The following is a 21,880-nucleotide window of genomic DNA, read 5'->3' on the forward strand; positions in this document are numbered from 1 at the left end:
ATGAAAGGTTTTATATGAGCATCACAATAATGCATGATAGGTCAAACAAAAACTAGACACCTGCCTGTGTGCATCTACTGAGAAAAAATGTATCTCAGCATTGTACTAAAATAGTTATTGTAAAATATTTGAAGCCAGGAGACTCAGTAAAATGATCTTGAAATGGCAGTTGAGATGGATGGGAGTTTAAGATAATAAAATTTGTCCCTGTAAAAAGAACTGGTCAAACAGATATTTTGTCTGTGCACAGTGGCCGTGCTGTCCTCTAGACTTCTAACTTAACGATAAATAGATTATATGTGGCTCTTTGATTTGCTGTACATTATGTAAGTTGTTCTAATTTACCCATTCAATCTAATCATGCAAGGAATAAGAAAATAAGATAAATGGGATGAAAGAAAAAAAATCTGGGGCTTTTCAGCTCATCACAAATTATAAGAAACAGATCTAACCTCATGTTTTGTGTTTTGAAGAAACGCTCACACTAACAGAAACACTGTGCCATAACAAATTAGATTTAGTTTGACATGAACCACAATTATTTTTTTCACCGCATTCCATCGATAAAAAGTCATATTTGGACCAGTGTGCTGTATGAGTTTTCTAAAGATATTATAATAAGGATATAGAGCCTCAGTATCACTTTTGATGGGGGGTTGAGTTCAAGTTTGAAGGAATCTGAGGTCAAGATCAATAGAAACTACTCTCATATATAGAACCTTTAATGAAAACTGATTTCATAAAAGGTTCTATATATGAGAGTTTGAACACTATTATTGCAGCAAACAACTATTTGCTATGTAAATATAGTGTAATAATGTCCTGAGCAGATAATGAAGTTACACCTCCTCTGTGTCTGCTGTAATCTGAGCTTCTTTGTTCTTTGTTTCATTCATGTACCACTGGCTAGTTTATCATTGCCGCTTTGCACTGCACTCGTGAGACAGTTACAATGTCGGTTACATTCCTAACGTATTAACGCTTAACGCTGCTAGCGCAGCTAGCCGCCACTTTGGCTCAGCCACTCCATGTTTGCTTGTAACATCAGAAATGAGAGCTGTGTGCAGGCAGTCCCGGCCCAGACTCCAAATGTCATAGTGTCAAGGTACCTTAAAGGCTCTTATAAAGTTCAGGAACTGAAACATCAGCTGAAATCATACAGTTCAAACACATCATTTCAAGCAGTAACACTTAGAGTATCACTGCAACAAAACCTATTTTACATGCAAAGTCAATGATTGATAGTTTTCTTTTGAACAAGTAGCTTATGTTTTTACAATAGCTGCTCAAATTTCGATTTACTGAAGCCCTTTTAAAGCATAAAATGTCTCCAGTTTTCAACAATCAGTAAACAGAGACTGTCTGGAGAGCTTGACTCAAATCTAGGCTCGACCATTTTCAGTCTCCCTGAACTGTATGGATTTCCAAGAAAAGCCAGCCTGCACCCTCATCACAGACAGTGCAGGGGTCCAAAGGACAGAGGTTAACAACTGGGTCTTCAAAAACCTCACATCTCCCTGAGGCTGATGTTATTTTCAGCTTTGGTACCTCAAATACATTTCCGGGGTTATGTTCATCTACTCTGGTTTGTGTTCAGGTGGGAAATGCCTGGAGGACCTGCACCTCTTTCATAATTTCTCTTTAAAGTTCTCTCACATGCAGATCACATGAGTATAACTATTTCTAGTAATGCAGGGAAAAAAAAGTTCATAAGAAAGAAAAACAAAGGCCTATTGGCAAATGTGGCGAGTGCGCAAGTGAGTAGAAGTTTACTGTCTGGCCTCTGACTCTGTAACACACTCTACACTAGCATATGTGATTAATATGACTGCTAACCCCGTGGACTTGGACTTGATCTACTAAGGTGAAAGAATAAATGGCAAAATGTCTCTTTCTGTCTTCCTTGTGTCCCTGGAGGAAAGTCAGTGATTTTTTATTTATTCCTCCTGTCTGTTTGGCATTTGAGAGAAAAAGCAAAAGAGAAGTGAGGAGCGAGCATTGGATGGAGAGAGAATAGAGTGAAAGAAAGAGAAAGAGAGCTGGAAAATTGAATTACCTCCACAAAAAAAGAAAAAAACCACACGCCACGGTGAAAAGCTGAAAATAATCCCCATTGTTACTAGAAAGTTTGTACAAAACCTGCCATAGAAATATTTCCTCCCCACAGCTAACACCCATTTACAGACACACACACACACGCAGTGCCACTCACTAGGTTACATGGCTTGGCTCTGCGTCTGGAGGCTTTACTGATGAGCTGTTTCTTGATATTTTCTCTCATTCCCATTTTATTTATTATTCCTCTATTTTTGCCTTCAGCACTATACAGACAAAATACGTCTCTCTGTCATGCTCTTTGATCTTCAGATATTACACCGAGCACTGGCAGTCGCTCATGAGGGATTCACTTTAGTTTTGAAATGGTTTTATAAGGCTGAAACCCTGATAACACTTGGTATTTTTGATTTTGCCCAAGGCATTAAGATCAGACAATGTTCTGGGTAGACTTCCTCCCTCTGACCTTTTCTGTTCTCTGCCTTCACTAGCGGCTTGCCTTCTCGTCTAAAACACTGAAAACAGAATTAATCTGTTGTAAGAACCTGTAATGCCGACCACCAACTCAAGCTGCACAGTTATGAGTGTGGCAGTGTGTTACAGCTCGATCTGTATAGGAGATAATGATGATGAAAACTCACCATAAACAGTCAAAATGATAATCAGTAAGCAGACAAATTAATCAAGAGGTGAGTAAGCCTTATTTTCCAATTGAATGAGTATAAAACATCTTTTGCTGTGAATTCTCAAAGGCCAATCTCACCACTTTGCTGTTTTGAAATCTTTTTACATTTTTCTGTTTTTTCCCAATTAACGTCAAGCTTCCGCTAATGAAAGTCAACACTTTACTGGTGATTTACTGCATTAAAATCCCACCAGTAATGAGTAGGCTAGAAGACTTTTAATATAAAAAATCTGCAGGTCTTGTGTTCCATTCATTGACTGGGAAAATCAGAAAAAAGACTTGAATTAATTTGTGAATGAAAACAATATTTCTGTTAGAGAAGAAAAATTCAGAGCAGCCAAGTGATGAGTTTGACATGACTGTTGTACTAATTGAATAAGCTCTGTGGAAATGGACATTACAGTTAAACATGAAGTAAGATTTCAGCCTGTTTTAAACTGGGAAGCAGGGGACAGTAAGAATGAGGGCAATATGCCATTATGCTGAATATCGTGATTACAGTTTTTTATGCGATAAACAGACATATGTGAGTGTACTCAGCTCTTGATTCAAATTTGAACATGACCTGTGCTTGTGCCACGTAGCTTCTCCTCTATCTAAAATATTGTCAGATATGGTCAACATACTATTAGTTGCTCTCTGGCATTCACACTTTCCTTTAACTATTTTAAATGAGTAATATGGCAGCACAACTCTAGCCCCTCAGTCTGACCAATCAGACCATACTTAGCAGTGAGAGCTCTGTCTGATTGGCCAGAAAGTTAACAGCATGGCACCTATCAGACAAAAGAGCACCCACAGCATAGTTTTATTCATTGTTGTCTTTAATGATGTGTTTATCATGCATATTGACATCCTGATGGTAATTAAAAAAATAAAATTAAATTAAAAAAAACCCAAACAATATTTTGTGCAGCCTCAGAAGGAAAAAAAGGCCTAGTTCTTGCTGCCATTGTGGTAAATCATTTCAGGAGCTCAGGGTTAAAGAGTTCAGATGTACAGTAAAACGATGAGATAGTGGTTTATAGCGTATCATTCATATAAATATAAAATGTCCTTTTAAGGTGACAAATACAGTTTAAGCTTATAACCTAAGGAGGGTTCTTTAAGTAGGAATGTATCGAGTACTGCTCAAAGGCACTTTGCAAAATAAATCTGGGTGACCTGCACGACCTGCAAATATCAAGTTTGGACTCCAGAAAAAACACAAGGGTGCGAACAGCTCTCAGAAATATTTCCGTAATGAGCATCATAAATTTTAGTTTCTCCTGTTGTCACAGAAGCAACACTGACATTATCTTAAGATTTTTACAATGAAAGCAAGATGCCGTGAACTACAGCAATACAGAGGACAGGCAGGAGGTTGAACAAGTTAGGTTGGTTAAAAAACTATGCTTTCCCTTCCCTCATTATGCACCGTAAGAGATGTAATCAACAGGGAAACATGCATATGCTGTTGTTTCAGTGCAGCAGTATTTAATAAATTTTGCTTTTAGTGTATGCTTATGTCAGCAGTAAAAACAGATTAATTGATGTCATATTGGTGGTGAACATATTGTTTCACTTTAGTTTGAGATTATTGTTTTTAGTGTCAAGGTTGTGAAAAGGTCAATTGCTTACATGTCTATAAATTTTACATACCTAATGTCAGTGTTGGCAGCTCTCACGTGTCTTTGCATTCACTTTTAATGAGATGGAAGTGTGTGACTCTATATGTGTGTTTGTTTTGCACTGAGTGTGTGGGTGCATTGTAGCACAGTGAATTGATGGCCTGTTAGGGAGAAGTGTTGAGAAATGAGGGATAGGTTTAATTAAATTAGCTGTCAAATGTGCTGTGAGTGTGATGGGGGACAATATCCACCTGAAACAAAATCATTCACTTTGTCACCTGTAATGTTTATCATTTTTTTGTGCTCCATGCCAGTAAATGTGTGAGTCTTATCTGAAAAAAGGGGGGAAATTCAGACAAGAAAACTCTATTGATTTATATATTCTATCAAAATATCTTGATTGTCAGCTGGAAATCATCCCATCTCGTCTCTTCCAACAGCTCTGCTGGAGGAGTAGTGAGAAGAAGAATGGGTTGGAGGGAGATAGATAGGGTGGAAAGAAATTGAAACAGAGGAAGCAGATTAGAGTGCGAGCTGACAGACAAGCAGTGAGTGACAAATGAAGAGAGAAGGTAGATCGTTAAAACAGTCACTCAGACTGACAGCTTAATAAATAAAGAATGAACACAACCACAACTTTTTACTGGATTTTCCTTTGAGTTTTAGGTCTACATTACAAAGCAATCTCCCAAAAAAAAAATGAACACAAGATACTGACCAGAACTGTATAGAGAAAGTTGTTCAGACCGATAAGTTGAATCTACACTGGAAAAAATGCTTTAATATGTTTTATTGAGCTTGTTTATTTAGTCTTATTTATACTAAACAGCATGCCTCATCTGGCTAGTTATTACCACAGCTCATGTTCCAATATTGAGATCTGTCAAGGGGAAAAGAAAAAAACGGGTCAGTTTCGCAATGTATCACTGAATTAAAATTGATTTTATTTCCTGTTCTGTTTCCAATCCATTTGGGATATCAGTCAGAGCACCATCTGCTTAACACTCAGTCAAAAAAAATCAATTTATTGAGAATCTCAATCCAAAATTTTGGAAATTTACAAAGTCACTTTATAATGTTGATATCCCGTCCAAAAATGCTGTCATTGCAAACATCCATCATCCGTTTGATATGTTGCAAAGCTCCAAAACAGCCACTGAATAGACCACATGGTGAAACACTTTTGACAATTGCTGTTTCCAAAGTCAAGATTGAACTTTCCACCTTAAATCCATCTCAAAGCCATCACTCTGTCTATGTCTATGTTGGAAACTTGAAACGTCACTGCAGTTATCGCCAATATTATCTGCTGGAGTGCATTGTTGGCATCAGCCAATGGACTCCTTACAGCATGTACATTCATCACTTCTCCTCTTTTTTTTATTGAACGAGTGATGGTATTAATGGTGGTTATTGAAGTGGATGATGATCCCAAGTCTAGCCTTCGGATATAGTAGTGTCACCATGGCAACCACATTTTTACCTCATCAAAAAAAGGGAAAGTCTGTGCTATTAAAAGGGCTCTGCTGTGATTAAGTTGATTTTATGTACCGAGAGGTAGATAGGAAATAAAAAAAAAGCACTAATGTCCTGACTCACCTAAATGCGATAGGGAGTGAACTGTGTGACACTGCAGGCAAATATAATAATATTATTCTGCCTTTGCTGCAGAAGACTTCATTTATTTTCAAACAATATACCTTAAAGCTGCTTAAATCAGTATTTTTATGTTAACAATGGATGACTGTGTTTAATGTGAAAGGATTCATGTAGTGAGCTGCAAATAATTATCACCTGAAGGCAGTTTATGACTGTACGAAATAGTTTGAAGCTTCAAAACTTAAAGTTTACCTTCAGAGTCTAAATAAGCATTTAAGTGTTTTAAATGTTGTCTTTTTTTTGCATGTCTATTCATTTATTTAAATCAGTTGCAGATAAAGATCAGGTCTGGCTCGTCTGATCCAAACATTGCCAATAACTTAAGATTGCTGTGAAATCCAAAAATAGAAAATTATTGAAACAGATAGTAGTGACCATTTTCAAAATGTACTACATATTTTTACCTACCAATACAATATTTTGCTTCAGTTTATATTTGTGGGTGTCTGGTCATCATCAAAACTGTTTGCTCTTCATGTGTGCACCTGCATTAATGTAATGGTCTATCAGCAATCTAATAGCACCAACATTTACATTTATTCATTAAAGAAAATTGATTTAATTTTTTTTTTAAAAAAAGACTCATTTAATATTATAAATTACGTTTATCAAATTGAGGATTTCTATTTTTTTCTTGAGTCATAACATCAAACATGTCTCCAACATGTTTTATATTGTGTCTGGGAGAACCGTTAGTTTTGAATTTTTAGACTGCAGAATATTGATGTGACACAATGTTAAAGCATCTGCCAATGCCATCATTGAATGCAATCTTATCTGCAGTTAGGCTGATGGTATTCAGCAAGGCGAATATTAGCCGACACCGATGTTCAGCTGATAAATTGGTGCATCCCTAGTTAAGGGCAACATAATTCATAATTTTACACTTTCTATTTATTCTTGCAGCTTTTGGATATGTGCATCATTTCAAACAAAAAAACTGAGATGTTTTTTTTTAAAAGCCCAGAAAACTTTGCCAAAATTAATTTTCTTTCCACAACTTGCACGTCAGTGGAATAATGTGGGCTTGCATCTAGCAGTGGGGTGTGGTAATATAGGGCTCTAGGAGAGATTGTCTATTCCACACCTTAACTTGAATAAAGCATGATGTGAACATCATTATTAACTTCAATAGTACCATTTATCTCAGTCGCTGCAATAAAATGTCAGTTATTATAGGAGCAGTCAGAGTGCACTGAGTGTAATTTAAACTCAATAGACTAATCAGCTTGGAACCCTCTTGATTTCACATCATATATCCTGAACGAATGAGGGGAAGAAGGCTCAAGAAGTAGTTTTCCAGCCTTTAAACAATAAAGGAAGATTATCTTTGCAGTTCAGTTCATGAGCAAGGAGGCCTGCAAGATCTCTAACAGAAAGTTGTTATTGTCACTTGCTTAAATTTTATTAAAATCAGACAAGTGGCAGCATCAGTTGATGTACTGTAGATGGAACAATGAGTGAATCCAGCCTTTAAGGCTTTTTCAGTGTTATGTTCAGTTCGCATTGGGCTGTGTGATAATGGAGAAGAGGAGGCAGCATAAAATCTCATTTTAGCCTGAAACACACATAGTCAGTTGTGATGCACAGCAGCCTGGCTGAGTGGTGTCCTCATGACTCTGTTGGCCTTGTTTCTGTTCATGACTGATTTTTCTGCGAAGGCTGCATGATCACGGAAGATATTAACTCAAAAGAAATAATCTCAAAGCCTGTTAGAAAACCCAGTCGAGCCTTTACATAATTTGACACATTTTTACTTGATTTCTTGCTTTATTACGCCTCTCTGTTTCCTTGTTCGAATCTTCAACATGCCTCTCTCTCTCTGTGTCTTTCACCAAGTCTAGACCATGATTCATCCTTAAGGGCAGCCTTTGATGGATAGCGACCTGCATGTCATCTCTGAGAGAGAAACTGAGACTTGAAATATCCAACGTGTGTGTGTGTGTGTGTGTGTGTGTGTGTGTGTGTGTGTGTGTGTGTGTGTTTGGCATCTTGCTGGGTGAGATCAGATGGCTTGAATGACGCATGGATTGATGAAGGCACACGGCTTGCTTAGATGGAAGAGTGAATTATTGTTGTCCGTCCATTTGGAAATAAAAATAGGTTTTCATTATCAATTAATCTTTTCATTGTTTTCTTGATTAATCAGTTTGTTTTGGGGTCAATAAAATGTATATTGATCAGTGTTTCCCAAACATAAACTGTAAAATGGACGTAGCTATAGGGACATCACCTAATGGTTAATGGACTTGCATTTTGAAGCCTTGAGTTTGGCGTTCCGGCCTGCGCCATCTTGAATTTTTGGAACCAGAAATGACCAAATTTGCACGAGGCTGGACGTTAAGCCAGAATTTTCAAAACTTTTTGCCTTAATCAAATTTATATATTAAAAAAATATGTAAAAATTCATCCTCTGTACAGTTTTCATGAATGGGGAAAGTAGCTATAGAGACCAAAAGGATTTTTTGTACCAGGTTGTAAACTTGTGTAGTTCTGCTGTAACACTGAGCATTTTAATACTGAGGTCTATGGGGATTGACTCGGTTTTAGAGCCAGCCTCAAGTGGCTGTTTAAAGAAGTGCTGTTTTTGAAACTTCCCTGTTGGGTTTATTTTTCAGCTTGGGAGGATGCCGCTTGTTTAGAAAGCCCAAAGACAACGTCTTCAAATGTTTTCTCCACAACCCAAAAATTTTTAGTTTACTGTAATAGAAGAGTAAACAAGAGTAGAAAATATTCACATTAAAAAAGCTGGAATTGGACAATTATGACTTTGTTTTTCTTAGAAATTACTCAAACTGATTGCTCAAGTATCAGATTAGTTGGGGATTGATTGAATAGTTGATAACTAATTGATTATTGTTGCAGCTCTAGTGGATATACACTCCCACTGCAACTATGTGTAACTACAGTTGGTAGATGAACCAACTTTAAATTAGTTAGTTCTTTCATATTGATGTTACCTGTCCTCACTTTTTACAAACTGTGAAATGCAGCAATTAGTTCATATATTATGCAGGTACCAGAATCATGTCGGGGCCAAGGAGTGTATCTAAAGTGAGGTCAGCTAAATCCCTCATCTGTTGAATGTACTGGTTTTTTTTATCATGGCTATTAGTCTTCATTTACGGTTGTTAGTGTAGTCAAGGCTGTAGCACAGTAAAGCAGCTCACATCACCCATTGAGAGCTATTAAGGAATAAGTTTCTCCTTGCAGCTAAATTATTTGGGTTTTATTTTAACTTTTTTTTCTTTAGAGAAGCAAGCTGGGAGGTCTTCTCTACGGACTTGTCATGTGTTCCTTATGTGCTGGATAGCTAATGCAAATAGACCTCAGCCAGAGGACAGTGTGAGGGAAACCCCCTCAGTAATATGATCTCTCTGGAGACTTAATGTCCAAATTAATATCAGGCTGGTTAAAAAAGCTTTCCTTTGTTTATACAAATCCAGGAGCATTTTAGTACTCAACCTTATAGCTTATTCATTAGGATGGATTACTTCATCCTGGTTTTTGTTTCGTCTTGTGTTTCCAGGCTGAACCCAAAGAGTCGTGGCAGCATACCAACCAGGTAACAGGTCACAGCTGATGATAATATAGTTTTTAATCGGTATAAAACTGCCAGTGCTATTAATTGCACGTTTTGTGTGTATGTGTTCATCAGCGCAATGTCTCCCAGCCCCACGTCACCACGTTCGCCCTCCTGGCCAATGTTCTCAGCCCCATCAAGTCCTCAGCCAACATCCTCCGCCTCCAGTGACTCCTCCCCTGTCAGGTTGGTTGACATTGTTTGTATAATGGTTTAATCACAGCTTGTCATGAATCACAGGCAAGCATTAAAAGACTGTCGCAGCGATGGGAAACTCTTTCTTAGCAGCAAAGGTGTGTGACTGTCTGCGAGGCAGAGAGAGAAGACAGGAAAGGGGAAAAAAAAGAACATTTGTTTATTTTACATGTAAAAAGCTCTACTTCTCACTGTTGGTAGTGCTGACAATATGATTCAAGCACTCATCAAGCATCATTCAGTAAATTATATGAATTCTGTTAGAAATATGCTAACATAATAGTATGTTAGCATAATTACTATTATTATTTTTATTTTTATTATTATTACCATAAGTAGCTCTTCAAAATTCATCATATCAGGTATTTTTACTGTTGCCACTTGCCTTTGAATTCCTGAAGAACAGCAAGTTAAGTAATTAAAAAAAAAAGCTCTTAAAGTCCAGGTAAAGCAAAAATAAATATGTGTTATGAGTCTTGTACACCACACACAATTTGTTTTTGAACTACCCAGCCAAATATGAATGGTTTTAAAAAAACTGCCATGTTGTTGCCCAGTAGGTCACCTGGTGGAGCAGGTGCCCCATGTACAAAAGCTATGTCCTGGCTGGGTTGGAGTCGAACTCACAGCCCTTTGCTGTACATCATCCCCCCTCTCTCCCCCTTCCATGCTTAACCTGTCCTATCAAATACAGGCAATAAAAGCCCCAATGCCATGTATATGAAATTAAATTTCAAAATCATGAAACAAAGAGCAGTATTCTCTGGTTTGAGCTTGTAGCATTAAATTATATATTGGCGTTTCATTCATCCCCCTGTGTGAGCTGTGAGTTTATTTAATTCTAAAAGCCCCCTTAGCTCTTTCAGTCTAATAAATGCATTAACAAGTCTGTTAAATGCCACAATCATATAAACACAAGCATAATATTCATCACTAACATACCTTTTATTCATTTTAACCAGATTGGCTACCCTGTCTGCTGGCAGTTTCTGCTCACTGCTTTGAGTGCGTGCTTTGTGCCAAAATTAGCTGCTATTAACTGCAAAATGAGAGTCCGTCACCAGGCAAGGGGGTCTTGTTCTTCCACCAGGGGTGGATTGTTATCAGTTAAACTGCTAACAGTCTGTAGCTGCACGGCAGCTTGCTTTTTGGCTTGGGGGACGTGTTTGCTTTGTGCTGCTGAGTTAGCTGCTAACCAGAGTCTGTTGTGTCACAGCTTGTTCTTCCTTTTATATAGTGGGGGAGGGATTATGTCGAGGATGGCTTCAGTTCATCATTAAGCAGGCTTTTAGGGTCACCCAAAACTTCTTGCTAGTTTCTTGATACTGGTTTGTACCCTCTAATCCCCATCCTTTCCTTCCACCACTACCCTAAACATGGCACTTTGCAGATTCTGCAGCAAACCCTCATTCTGTGAAAGTTGTAGGAATGTAAACAAATGTGGTGTAACAAAAACTAGTCTTTATTGTGTCCTTAAATGGCCAGTATATGGGCATTATGTGTGCATTACAAGGGCAAACATCAGAACTGTAAATCCATAACTGCAAAAAAGATCACATCCTCAAAGTTTGACTCATGGTGGAACATCATTTGTCATTTGTAAATACAGCCACTTGGTACTTAAAAAACAGTTTTGTAAACTAACGACCTATCTATGGTTTGAGTGGTCTAAATTAAGAATTGTTTCAAACTGAAAACTGCCTTTTTTTTCTTCCCTGAATGACCTTTCTGTCTCACTCTCTCATTCTCTTCAGTATTGCGGGCAGGAAGGCTCGAGCACTATATGCCTGCAAAGCAGAGCATAACTCTGAGCTGTCCTTCATCGCTGGTACCATCTTTGAGAACGGTGAGTCAGGCTCTGGAATTGTGAGCAGAGAGGAAAAAGGAAAGAATGTGGGTTGGTATTTGAAAAAAACAAACAATAACTGTCAAAATGAAAAGTCAGCCTTGGGAGTTCGCTGGACTTCATTTAGCCGTGGTGTTGGATTTCATCTTTGGGGCCTAAAATATGTTTGAATTTATCCAAGTAGTGAAGGGATTTAGCCCAGAAATTATAACTGAAACACCATTTTCCCTTGATTACCTTTTTTTTATTGTGGACGTTCCTTTCATTTCTCAAAGTTTTTTTCCTTTAGTGAAGTGTGGTGGTCATGTGCGAGGAAAGTCGTAGGGTACGCTGGATGTTTAGTTGACATTTTACAGTTACTTACTAAGTGCTTGAATCCATATTATTTGTTTGTAAATTTTAATCCAACACCTGGCTTTAAAATAAGCTTGGATGTGCACTCGCTTTTACTGCACACTTCTCCTGAGAATATTAGAGGCGGAAAGCAGACTGGAGTCGAACAGATGCAGTTATGCATTGATTTTGCATGTAGCCAAGTACTTAATATCTTTCAGATCTGCTGAGTAATTTTCTTTGTTTTAGGCAAAAAAACAAAAATAGCAACAGGTAAATATATGAAAGTAACCCTGCATACACACACAAACACATAACACAGACACATAAAAGTTTTTTTTTCCCCCCTATTTTTCCAATAGATTCCCTTCTGTCTTTTTCCCCTCCATGTAGGGATTTTGAAAGTCTCTGGGCCCTCTCTAGCCTAATTTCAGCCACCACAACCTCAAGCCCAAAACTATAAATCACATCTATCTCCCCATAGTTTTCTTTGGCTCAACTCTCCTAATGAAGACCATATATTCACAAATTTAAGGATAATTAAAGCTGCAAACAGCAATGAAAGGGCCACGCATCTCCACATATGTTGGGGTCCTGGTGGGATTCCAGCTAAAGCCATCGTTCATTTATGTGAATGTCGGAAAATGCACGCAGAGAGTTTGGACCCTTGAGTGAGCTATTTCACATGGTGTAGTACTTCCAATGGCCACTAGTTGGCTGTGGAAGTGACACAAATTCCATATCATCTTGGTTTACATAATTTGTAGACCAAAGCATTTAAATATCATATAAATCCAATGATAATTGTCCCTCAAGGCTTACTTCCGGTTGCCAGTAGGTGGCACTATTACAATTAGTTAATATTGTCATGCAGATGTCTGAAATCTATGAGGTTTCAGGCAGATCGGACAATGTACACCAAAGTTGGTTAACATCAAAATTCTGTGTCGCACCACGGGAAAACGTTTTGTTTTGGCAAGTTTTCATCACCAAGGAATTAAGATTGGACACACCAAATTTGTAGCCGATTGGAACAATCCGGTAGGACAAGTTCGCAAAAGTACGATGCCCAAAAACGCCCAAAATTTGCACAAAATTCAAAATAGCCAACTTCTTGTTGGGTTTGGGCGGGTGGGTTTAACTGGCTTTTTCGTGCATCAGGGCATGATACATAAATGTATCGAATTTCATAGTTATAGGTAAAACTCCAAAAATGTGATTCATTTGGCATGAAAATAATAATGAAAGCTGCAAGCAGCAATGAAAGGGCCCTTGCACCCCACCCATATGTCAGGGCACCGGTGAACTCCAGCTAAAGCGGCCATTCATTTCTGTGAAAGTCTCACTGAGGTTGCTGGTTCAAGTCTTAGCTGGGACAGGTGACTTTTGACTTTTATGGCATAAATAAAATAAAATATCAGCTGATATATCTGTCTGCTCTGCTGATATAAGTCAATGATGATGTACTTTGCAATGAGCACTTAAACAGTAAAAAACACACAACTTTCTCCTTGTTGTGTGTTTGAAGTTGTTCTTCAGACTCTTCTCTGGGAAGCGGCCTGTAAAACTTACCTACCCTGGGTAAAGTTCAAACTCAACATTCCAAATAGGTATATGTTATATACTGTGTGTATATATACACATATATATGTATGTATGTATATATATATTAATTAATGTAATAGTTTACATGAAATTTTCATGGTTTGGCCTACGAATGATGTACACCAAGATAATGTGAAACTTATGTGCCCTCCAGTGCCATCCAGTGGGCGCTGGAAGTACTAAATCACGTGAACTATCACACTCCAGGGTCCAATCTCTCTGCGTGCATTATCCGATTTTTACAGAATGAACGACTGCTTTAGGTGGAGTTCACCAGTTCACAACATATCTGTTGTTGTGAGGGCCCATTCATCGCTGCTTGCAGCTTTAATGGTTTGAGGAACGTTAAAGTTGTATAACATACCATATTCTTCCAAAATCAAAACAAAAGTGCATTAAACCTGAGAGGTTCATGAAGATTAGACTGTCCATGGCTTCTTTGGCACACCATTCATGTTAGACTATACAGTGGTGTTTATGCACTTTTCTGATAAACAGTCAACGTGGACCAGCATTTGCTGAAACAAAAAAGCACCTACACTGTACAAAAACAGTGCTAAGAGGACAAGGACAAGTGGCATGAATGCCACATCCTAGCAATTTAATAATGCTGGACTTAATTTAGTAGAATCCTCAACAGCAAACCACAGCTTTTAATAATATTTAACACCTTTTACCAAAATATTAATTCAGCACATTGTAAACTCTGATACTTTGATCTTAATGAAAATAATCTTGGAAACTGATTGCCTTGAAAGGAAGTAAATATAACTATTAATCTTAATTTATGTTTACTTTATATCTAATTGTTAACTTTACTTAGAAATGAGCTGAATTTCCTTAATTTTGTCAAGTTGTTGCAACTTAAAAATGATGTGTAATTACCTAAGTGTTAGCAACTTCAGTAAACCAAGTTAGTCTGATTTAACTTGATCATCACAAAGAGGATCTTGCAAAAGCTGAAGTGAGGAGAACTGCAAGTTCTGTTTTAACATGTTTAAGAAAACACAAATATGATTGACTATTATGCAACCGGCAGATTACAGATATATAGCACAGTAAACTTGATTTACTGAAGTTGCTAAAACGTATAAAGATTGATGTAATTAAACTTGTCATTTTTAAGTTGCAACAATTTCACAAAAGCAAGTAAATATAACTACATTTTAAATACACTTAATAGTTAGATATAAAGTAAACAAAGCAAGGCTAATCACCACTCACCTCACCATCATTTACAGTTGAGGAAAATAGTTGATGCTGTTGGAAACACCTCATCTCTCATCTAGCATGCTCACTTATTAGCAGCTATTGCTGTGTGATGTCCCTGCCAGAGATGCCTGTTGAAAACATTTAGATATGAAACACTTTGATAATGAGGAACATGTGAAATTGTTGACTGCTCTGTTCTCAGTTATTGGCGTGTTGCTTCAACGCCATCCCGCCACTCTTTCTCTCTTATATTATCTGTACATTTGCCTGTGTTCATGTGTTCATCCATATGTTAAAGTGTCACATTTCTATGGATATTTTTCCCTCTATCTTGAGAAATTTAAACAATTTTAATGTTTCTTCCTCTCCCCCCAGTTCATGCCTCCAGGGAACCCGGTTGGCTGGAGGGGACCCTGGACGGCCGCACAGGATTGATACCAGAAAACTATGTGGAGTTTTTATAGTCCAGAGCCAAGAAAAAAAGACTTTAAGTGGACAATCCTGGACTCAAGTTGACCAAATGGGACACTAGAGGACTTGATTTGACTGCACAGGACTGAGGTGGCTCTAATTGATCATATATCATACTGGACTAGACCATTGTTAATGAGGCTCGAATGGACTGGGAAATTGAAACTGGACCAAGCAGCATCTTTGGGATATAACACAGGATCGAAGGAGAAACCCATGGATTGCACTGGAAAAAAACACACACAAAAAAAAATAGAGATGAATTCCACTGTGGTTCCAGTTGTTATTAGATTAGCAGAGAAGATGTGGAAATTAACCTAGAATGTGTGCGGGTGAAAAAAACTGGAGGATTTTAGAGAAATTCAAATATATGAATGAGTTTATATTGAGCTATAAGGCTTTTTAGCCCTTGCTTTATTACTCTGAACTGCACTGCCATAGCTTCAGAATCTCCTCTTTTTATCATCCAGAAATAGAAAAATCTTCCCATGGAGATGATGGAGATGATGACAGGGAACAAGAGAAAAAGCAAATGGCCTTTGACTTTGGACTTGCTAGTTCATCTCCTCACTGTGCGCTGTTTGGATGATTGCTAATCCCATTGAGGGTACTGGAGCTTTTAAAGCCAATTTTAGTGATTGGGTTTTGGTTGTATGGCTCGAAATGTGATTGTGAGCACTTACTGTGGCGGTCCGGTAATTCCCCAGGACAAGACTGAACTTGGCTAATATTTTAGATCTCCAGTTCAGCAGCAGGAGCCCTGGGGCAGATCAGCACAGGATGAGGTCGCCATTTAAACAGCAGAGTTGGGTTTATTCTTATTTAATGCCTCTCCCTGCAGAGCCCCTACAAAAATGTGAAAAATTTCAAAACAAGCTCCACAAGCAGGTCAGCGGTTTACATTGCAGCATAGAAGTTACAACTGATACCTGCTGGTGAAAACGAGCCCAGCTGTGAGGCCTCGCTCTGCTTCCCCAGCTTACTTACTTTTTGAATGTTGGAAATAATTGAATCCAGTATTGTACATAGTTTTAAGTCATGTTTTCACCATTTTCAGAATGTTGTATTTTTTTCATCACAAAGCACCTGTGTACCAAACCATGACTAATTTTTTTTTACCTTATTTCAGAAATACATAAAATACGTATAGGCAAGCTGGTCTGCTTCGGGGCACCGGTGACTGTCCTCATTTCATGAGTCGAAGCTGAACTATTTCCTTGACCATCTTGGTGAGCGTCTGTATCAAATTACTTTGTTCAATTGATTATTTTTTGTTAGGACAGAATATTGGAAGACATTTTAGCATTTTAACAGGAAAATCAAATGATTAAGTCAAAAAAAACTTTAATGTGAAATGAGACTACTTTGTTCATATCTGAACTTCTTATTTATGAGAGTTTCTTAAAGGCTCAATCCTGAACTGTATTCATTTTGAGGTGTTTTATTGACATTGTAAATAAATACACAGCATTTGATAAGGTATAATTTTTTTAAGTATGAAATTTTATATTTTGTATTTTAGTATACTAACTTAATTCCTTAATTTCATCTTTGTTGACCAGATTTTTGTATCATTTAAGTCTATCTACAGCCTTAAGTATTCTTTCAGATGTTTTGGTGAATTGACAAGATTCTGCAGAATTAAAGCTAAATGTTCACCAGTTGCAGCTGGGGTTGTTAATGTTTCTTTCAGATTTAGTTTCTAGATATTTATTCTGTGGCTGTATTCATACATACTGCAGTGCTTATTTTGTATTTAAGTGTGACGTCAGTGTCAAATGAGTTACACTAGCATCTACATTAGTGAAAATTTAGATAGAAATCAAGTAATAACAATGGAAAAGCAGCAATAAATGAATTTGCTTGCAGCTGCAAATTCAAATTGCACAGTGTGGTTATACTTGCATGTGATTTCGTACAAAAATTCACTCCACTGACCAACTGTAAACTGTCTTAACCTGGTACCATTTCTCCTTCAAGGGAAATTATGGGGGATATAAAATAAAACAAATTTTATTGAAGTACTATCCATAGAGTCAGAGATTTGAAAAGTTACATATATGTCACGTTGGGCTTTTATGATAAATGTCCCTGTCCTTATGTAAAAATGAATGAGATTTAATAATTTCTACATGAGAACACAGATTTGCCACTATACTTCTACATCAATGTTTTTTTAAAGCATAAATTAATGACATTTTGACAATTTTATTGAGCAACGTACTATACTATTATGTGATGTTTCATGATTTTTTGAATCACATACTGCACTGACATTTTTATGATTTTTGAAATGACATACTATGCTATGATATATGTTGTCTAAAAATCATTTAAAAAGTCATAGCATAGTAAGTCTTCCAAAGATCATGAAAAACATCATAGCATAATATGCCATACATAAATTATGACAAAAGTCATAGTGCAGTATGCCATTAAAAAATTATGAAAAACGTCAAAAATTACAAAAACTCATGAAAAAAAAGCATCATAATGTAGTATGTCCCCCAAAAATCATCAAAAATCTTCAAAAACATCATAGTATAGTATGTCCCCCAAAAATCATTAAACGCGTCATAGTATAGTATGTCACACAAAAATCTTTAAAAATGCATAGTATAGTATACCGTTCACAAATAATCAGAAACGTCACAGAATAGTATGTCACTCAAAAATCATTAAAAATCATAAAAAAAAGGTCATGGTATAGTATATCGCTCAGTAATCATCAAAAAACATCAAAGTATAGTATGTTGCTGAAAAAATAATCAGAACTGTCATAGGATAGGATGTCGCTCAAAAATCATCAAAACTCAACAAAACTCATTAACAACATCATAGTATAGTATGTTGCCCAAACATCATCAAAAAGGTCATAAAATAATATGCCGCTCAAAAACCATGAAAAACGTTTTCAGCTATTTCTTTGACATGCCATGTTACGTTTTGGACGTATTTTGAACATGTTATAATATGACACGTCTCAACATGCTTTATTATTATCACATGGAACATGTCATATTTTGACATTTTTTGCCAAACATGTCATTTTCGACATGCCATATTAGTGTGTTTATGGCCCTTTTTGCAACATTCTATGCTATGATGTGTCTCTGCATGCTATTTTATGCAGTTTTCAGCTGTTTTTGAAATGTCATATTTTTTGGCATACTATTGTATGGCATTTGTGGTCTTAAGGGTGTTTTTTACCGTGGCCGTGAAATTAAAAAAAAAAACGACAAATCACAAAACACAACCACAAAACGCAATCACAAATAAGAAAGCACAACCAAAAATCAGAAAAAACAACTACAAATACAAAACACAACCACAAATCAGAAAACACAACTGCAAATAAAAACAGAAACTCTAATTCAGAAAACACAACCCTGTAGAAGTTAATATTGCATTTAATTATTTGTATTTGTGTGTTCTTATTTGTGGTGGCATTTTTTTTATTTGGTTTTGTTTTGATAAGTACTGTCATGTTTTCTGATTTGCAGTTGTGTTGTCATTTGCCTACTGCCTTTTTAGCCATTTTTTGACATGCTAAATTTTGAGGTTTGTGGCGTTTGTTTGTTTTTATTCCCATTTGTATACTATGACACTTCTCTACAAGCTATTCCATGTCATTTTCAACCATTTTTAGGAGCGGTCAAAATTAGATTTTTCGACTCACTATACTATTGCCTGTATTGGCCATTTTTTTGACATGCAAAATTTTGAGGTTTTTGGCCTTTTTTAACCTTTATTCCCAACTTGTATACTATGACACATCTCTACAAACTATTCATTCCATTTTTGGGAGTAGTCAATATTTGACTTTTTCGACATACTATACTATTGCCTTTCTCGCCATTTTTTTTGACATGCTAAAATAGTAGGTTTTTGGCCTTTTCTGGACTTTATTCCCACTTTGTGTACTATAACGCATCTCTTCTAACTATTCTAGGTTGTTTTTAGCCATTTTTGGGAGTAGTCAAAATTTGACTTTTTTGACATACTATACTATTGCCTTTCTTGCCATTTTTTTTGACATGCTAAAATAGTAGGTTTTTGGCCTTTTCTGGACTTTATTCCCACTTTGTGTACTATAATGCATCTCTACGAGGTATTCTATGTTGCTTTTAGCCATTTTTGGGAGCAGTCAAAATTTGACTTTTTCGACATACTATACTATTGCCTTTCTCGCCATTTTTTTGACATGCTGAAATAGTAGGTTTTTGGCCTTTACTAGACTTTATTCCCACTTTGTGTACTATAACGCATCTCTACAAACTATTATATGTTGTTTTTAGCCATTTTTGGGAGTAGTCAAAATTTGACTTTTTCGACATACTATACTATTGCCTTTCTCGCAATTTTTTTGACATGCTAAAATATGAGGTTTTTGGCCTTTTCTGGACTTTATTCCCACTTTGTATATTATAACGCGTGTCTACGAACTACTCTATGTTGTTTTTAGCCATTTTTGGGAGTAGTCAAAATTTGACTTTTTCGACATACTATACTATAGCCTTTCTCGCCATTTTTTTGACATGCTAAAATAGTAGGTTTTTGGCCTTTTCTGGACTTTATTCCCACTTTGTATACTATAACGCGTGTCTACGAACTATTCTATGTTGTTTTTAGCCATTTTTGGGAGTAGTCAAAATTTGACTTTTTCGACATACTATACTATTGCCTTTCTCGCCATTTTTTTTGACATGCTAAAATAGTAGGTTTTTGGCCTTTTCTGGACTTTATTCCCACTTTGTATACTATAACGCGTGTCTACGAACTATTCTATGTTGTTTTTAGCCATTTTTGGGAGTAGTCAAAATTTGACTTTTTCGACATACTATACTATTGCCTTTCTCGCCATTTTTTTTGACATGCTAAAATAGTAGGTTTTTGGCCTTTTCTGGACTTTATTCCCACTTTGTATACTATAACGCGTGTCTACGAACTATTCTATGTTGTTTTTAGCCATTTTTGGGAGTAGTCAAAATTTGACTTTTTCGACATACTATACTATTGCCTTTCTCGCCATTTTTTTTGACATGCTAAAATAGTAGGTTTTTGGCCTTTTCTGGACTTTATTCCCACTTTGTATACTATAACGCGTGTCTACGAACTATTCTATGTTGTTTTTAGCCATTTTTGGGAGTAGTCAAAATTTGACTTTTTCGACATACTATACTATTGCCTTTCTCGCCATTTTTTTTGACATGCTAAAATATGAGTTTTTTGGCCTTTTCTGGACTTTATTCCCACTTTGTGTACTATAACGCGTCTCTACGAACTATTCTATGTCGTTTTTAGCCATTTTTGGGAGTAGTCAAAATTTGACTTTTTCGACATACTATACTATTGCCTTTCTCGCCATTTTTTTTGACATGCTAAAATAGTAGGTTTTTGGCCTTTTCTGGACTTTATTCCCACTTTGTATACTATAACGCGTGTCTACGAACTATTCTATGTTGTTTTTAGCCATTTTTGGGAGTAGTCAAAATTTGACTTTTTCGACATACTATACTATTGCCTTTCTCGCCATTTTTTTTGACATGCTAAAATAGTAGGTTTTTGGCCTTTTCTGGACTTTATTCCCACTTTGTATACTATAACGCGTGTCTACGAACTATTCTATGTTGTTTTTAGCCATTTTTGGGAGTAGTCAAAATTTGACTTTTTCGACATACTATACTATTGCCTTTCTCGCCATTTTTTTTGACATGCTAAAATAGTAGGTTTTTGGCCTTTTCTGGACTTTATTCCCACTTTGTATACTATAACGCGTGTCTACGAACTATTCTATGTTGTTTTTAGCCATTTTTGGGAGTAGTCAAAATTTGACTTTTTCGACATACTATACTATTGCCTTTCTCGCCATTTTTTTTGACATGCTAAAATAGTAGGTTTTTGGCCTTTTCTGGACTTTATTCCCACTTTGTATACTATAACGCGTGTCTACGAACTATTCTATGTTGTTTTTAGCCATTTTTGGGAGTAGTCAAAATTTGACTTTTTCGACATACTATACTATTGCCTTTCTCGCCATTTTTTTTGACATGCTAAAATAGTAGGTTTTTGGCCTTTTCTGGACTTTATTCCCACTTTGTATACTATAACGCGTGTCTACGAACTATTCTATGTTGTTTTTAGCCATTTTTGGGAGTAGTCAAAATTTGACTTTTTCGACATACTATACTATTGCCTTTCTCGCCATTTTTTTTGACATGCTAAAATAGTAGGTTTTTGGCCTTTTCTGGACTTTATTCCCACTTTGTATACTATAACGCGTGTCTACGAACTATTCTATGTTGTTTTTAGCCATTTTTGGGAGTAGTCAAAATTTGACTTTTTCGACATACTATACTATTGCCTTTCTCGCCATTTTTTTTGACATGCTAAAATAGTAGGTTTTTGGCCTTTTCTGGACTTTATTCCCACTTTGTATACTATAACGCGTGTCTACGAACTATTCTATGTTGTTTTTAGCCATTTTTGGGAGTAGTCAAAATTTGACTTTTTCGACATACTATACTATTGCCTTTCTCGCCATTTTTTTTGACATGCTAAAATAGTAGGTTTTTGGCCTTTTCTGGACTTTATTCCCACTTTGTATACTATAACGCGTGTCTACG

The 21,880-nt window shown here is 36.5% G+C and overlaps 1 protein-coding gene across 3 annotated transcripts in view; it reads left to right on the plus strand.

The window, feature by feature from the left end:
• LOC121952187 (rho GTPase-activating protein 26-like) overlaps positions 1-16,919 on the plus strand; it is a 99,047-nt gene extending 82,128 nt beyond the window's left edge. For 2 of the 3 annotated variants that reach the window (XM_042498712.1, XM_042498713.1), the window contains exons 22-25: positions 9,539-9,574; positions 9,668-9,778; positions 11,542-11,633; positions 15,159-16,919. In XM_042498712.1, coding sequence (XP_042354646.1) covers positions 9,539-9,574; positions 9,668-9,778; positions 11,542-11,633; positions 15,159-15,247 — 328 coding nt within the window. In that variant the 3' untranslated portion in view covers positions 15,248-16,919. The remainder of the gene's footprint in view (positions 1-9,538; positions 9,575-9,667; positions 9,779-11,541; positions 11,634-15,158) is intronic. The other variant, XM_042498714.1, reaches the window with a different exon arrangement.
• The last annotated feature ends 4,961 nt before the right edge of the window (positions 16,920-21,880 follow it).

Source organism: Plectropomus leopardus, chromosome 13, assembly GCF_008729295.1.
Source record: "Plectropomus leopardus isolate mb chromosome 13, YSFRI_Pleo_2.0, whole genome shotgun sequence".
NCBI classification, from domain to species: Eukaryota; Metazoa; Chordata; class Actinopteri; order Perciformes; family Serranidae; genus Plectropomus; species Plectropomus leopardus.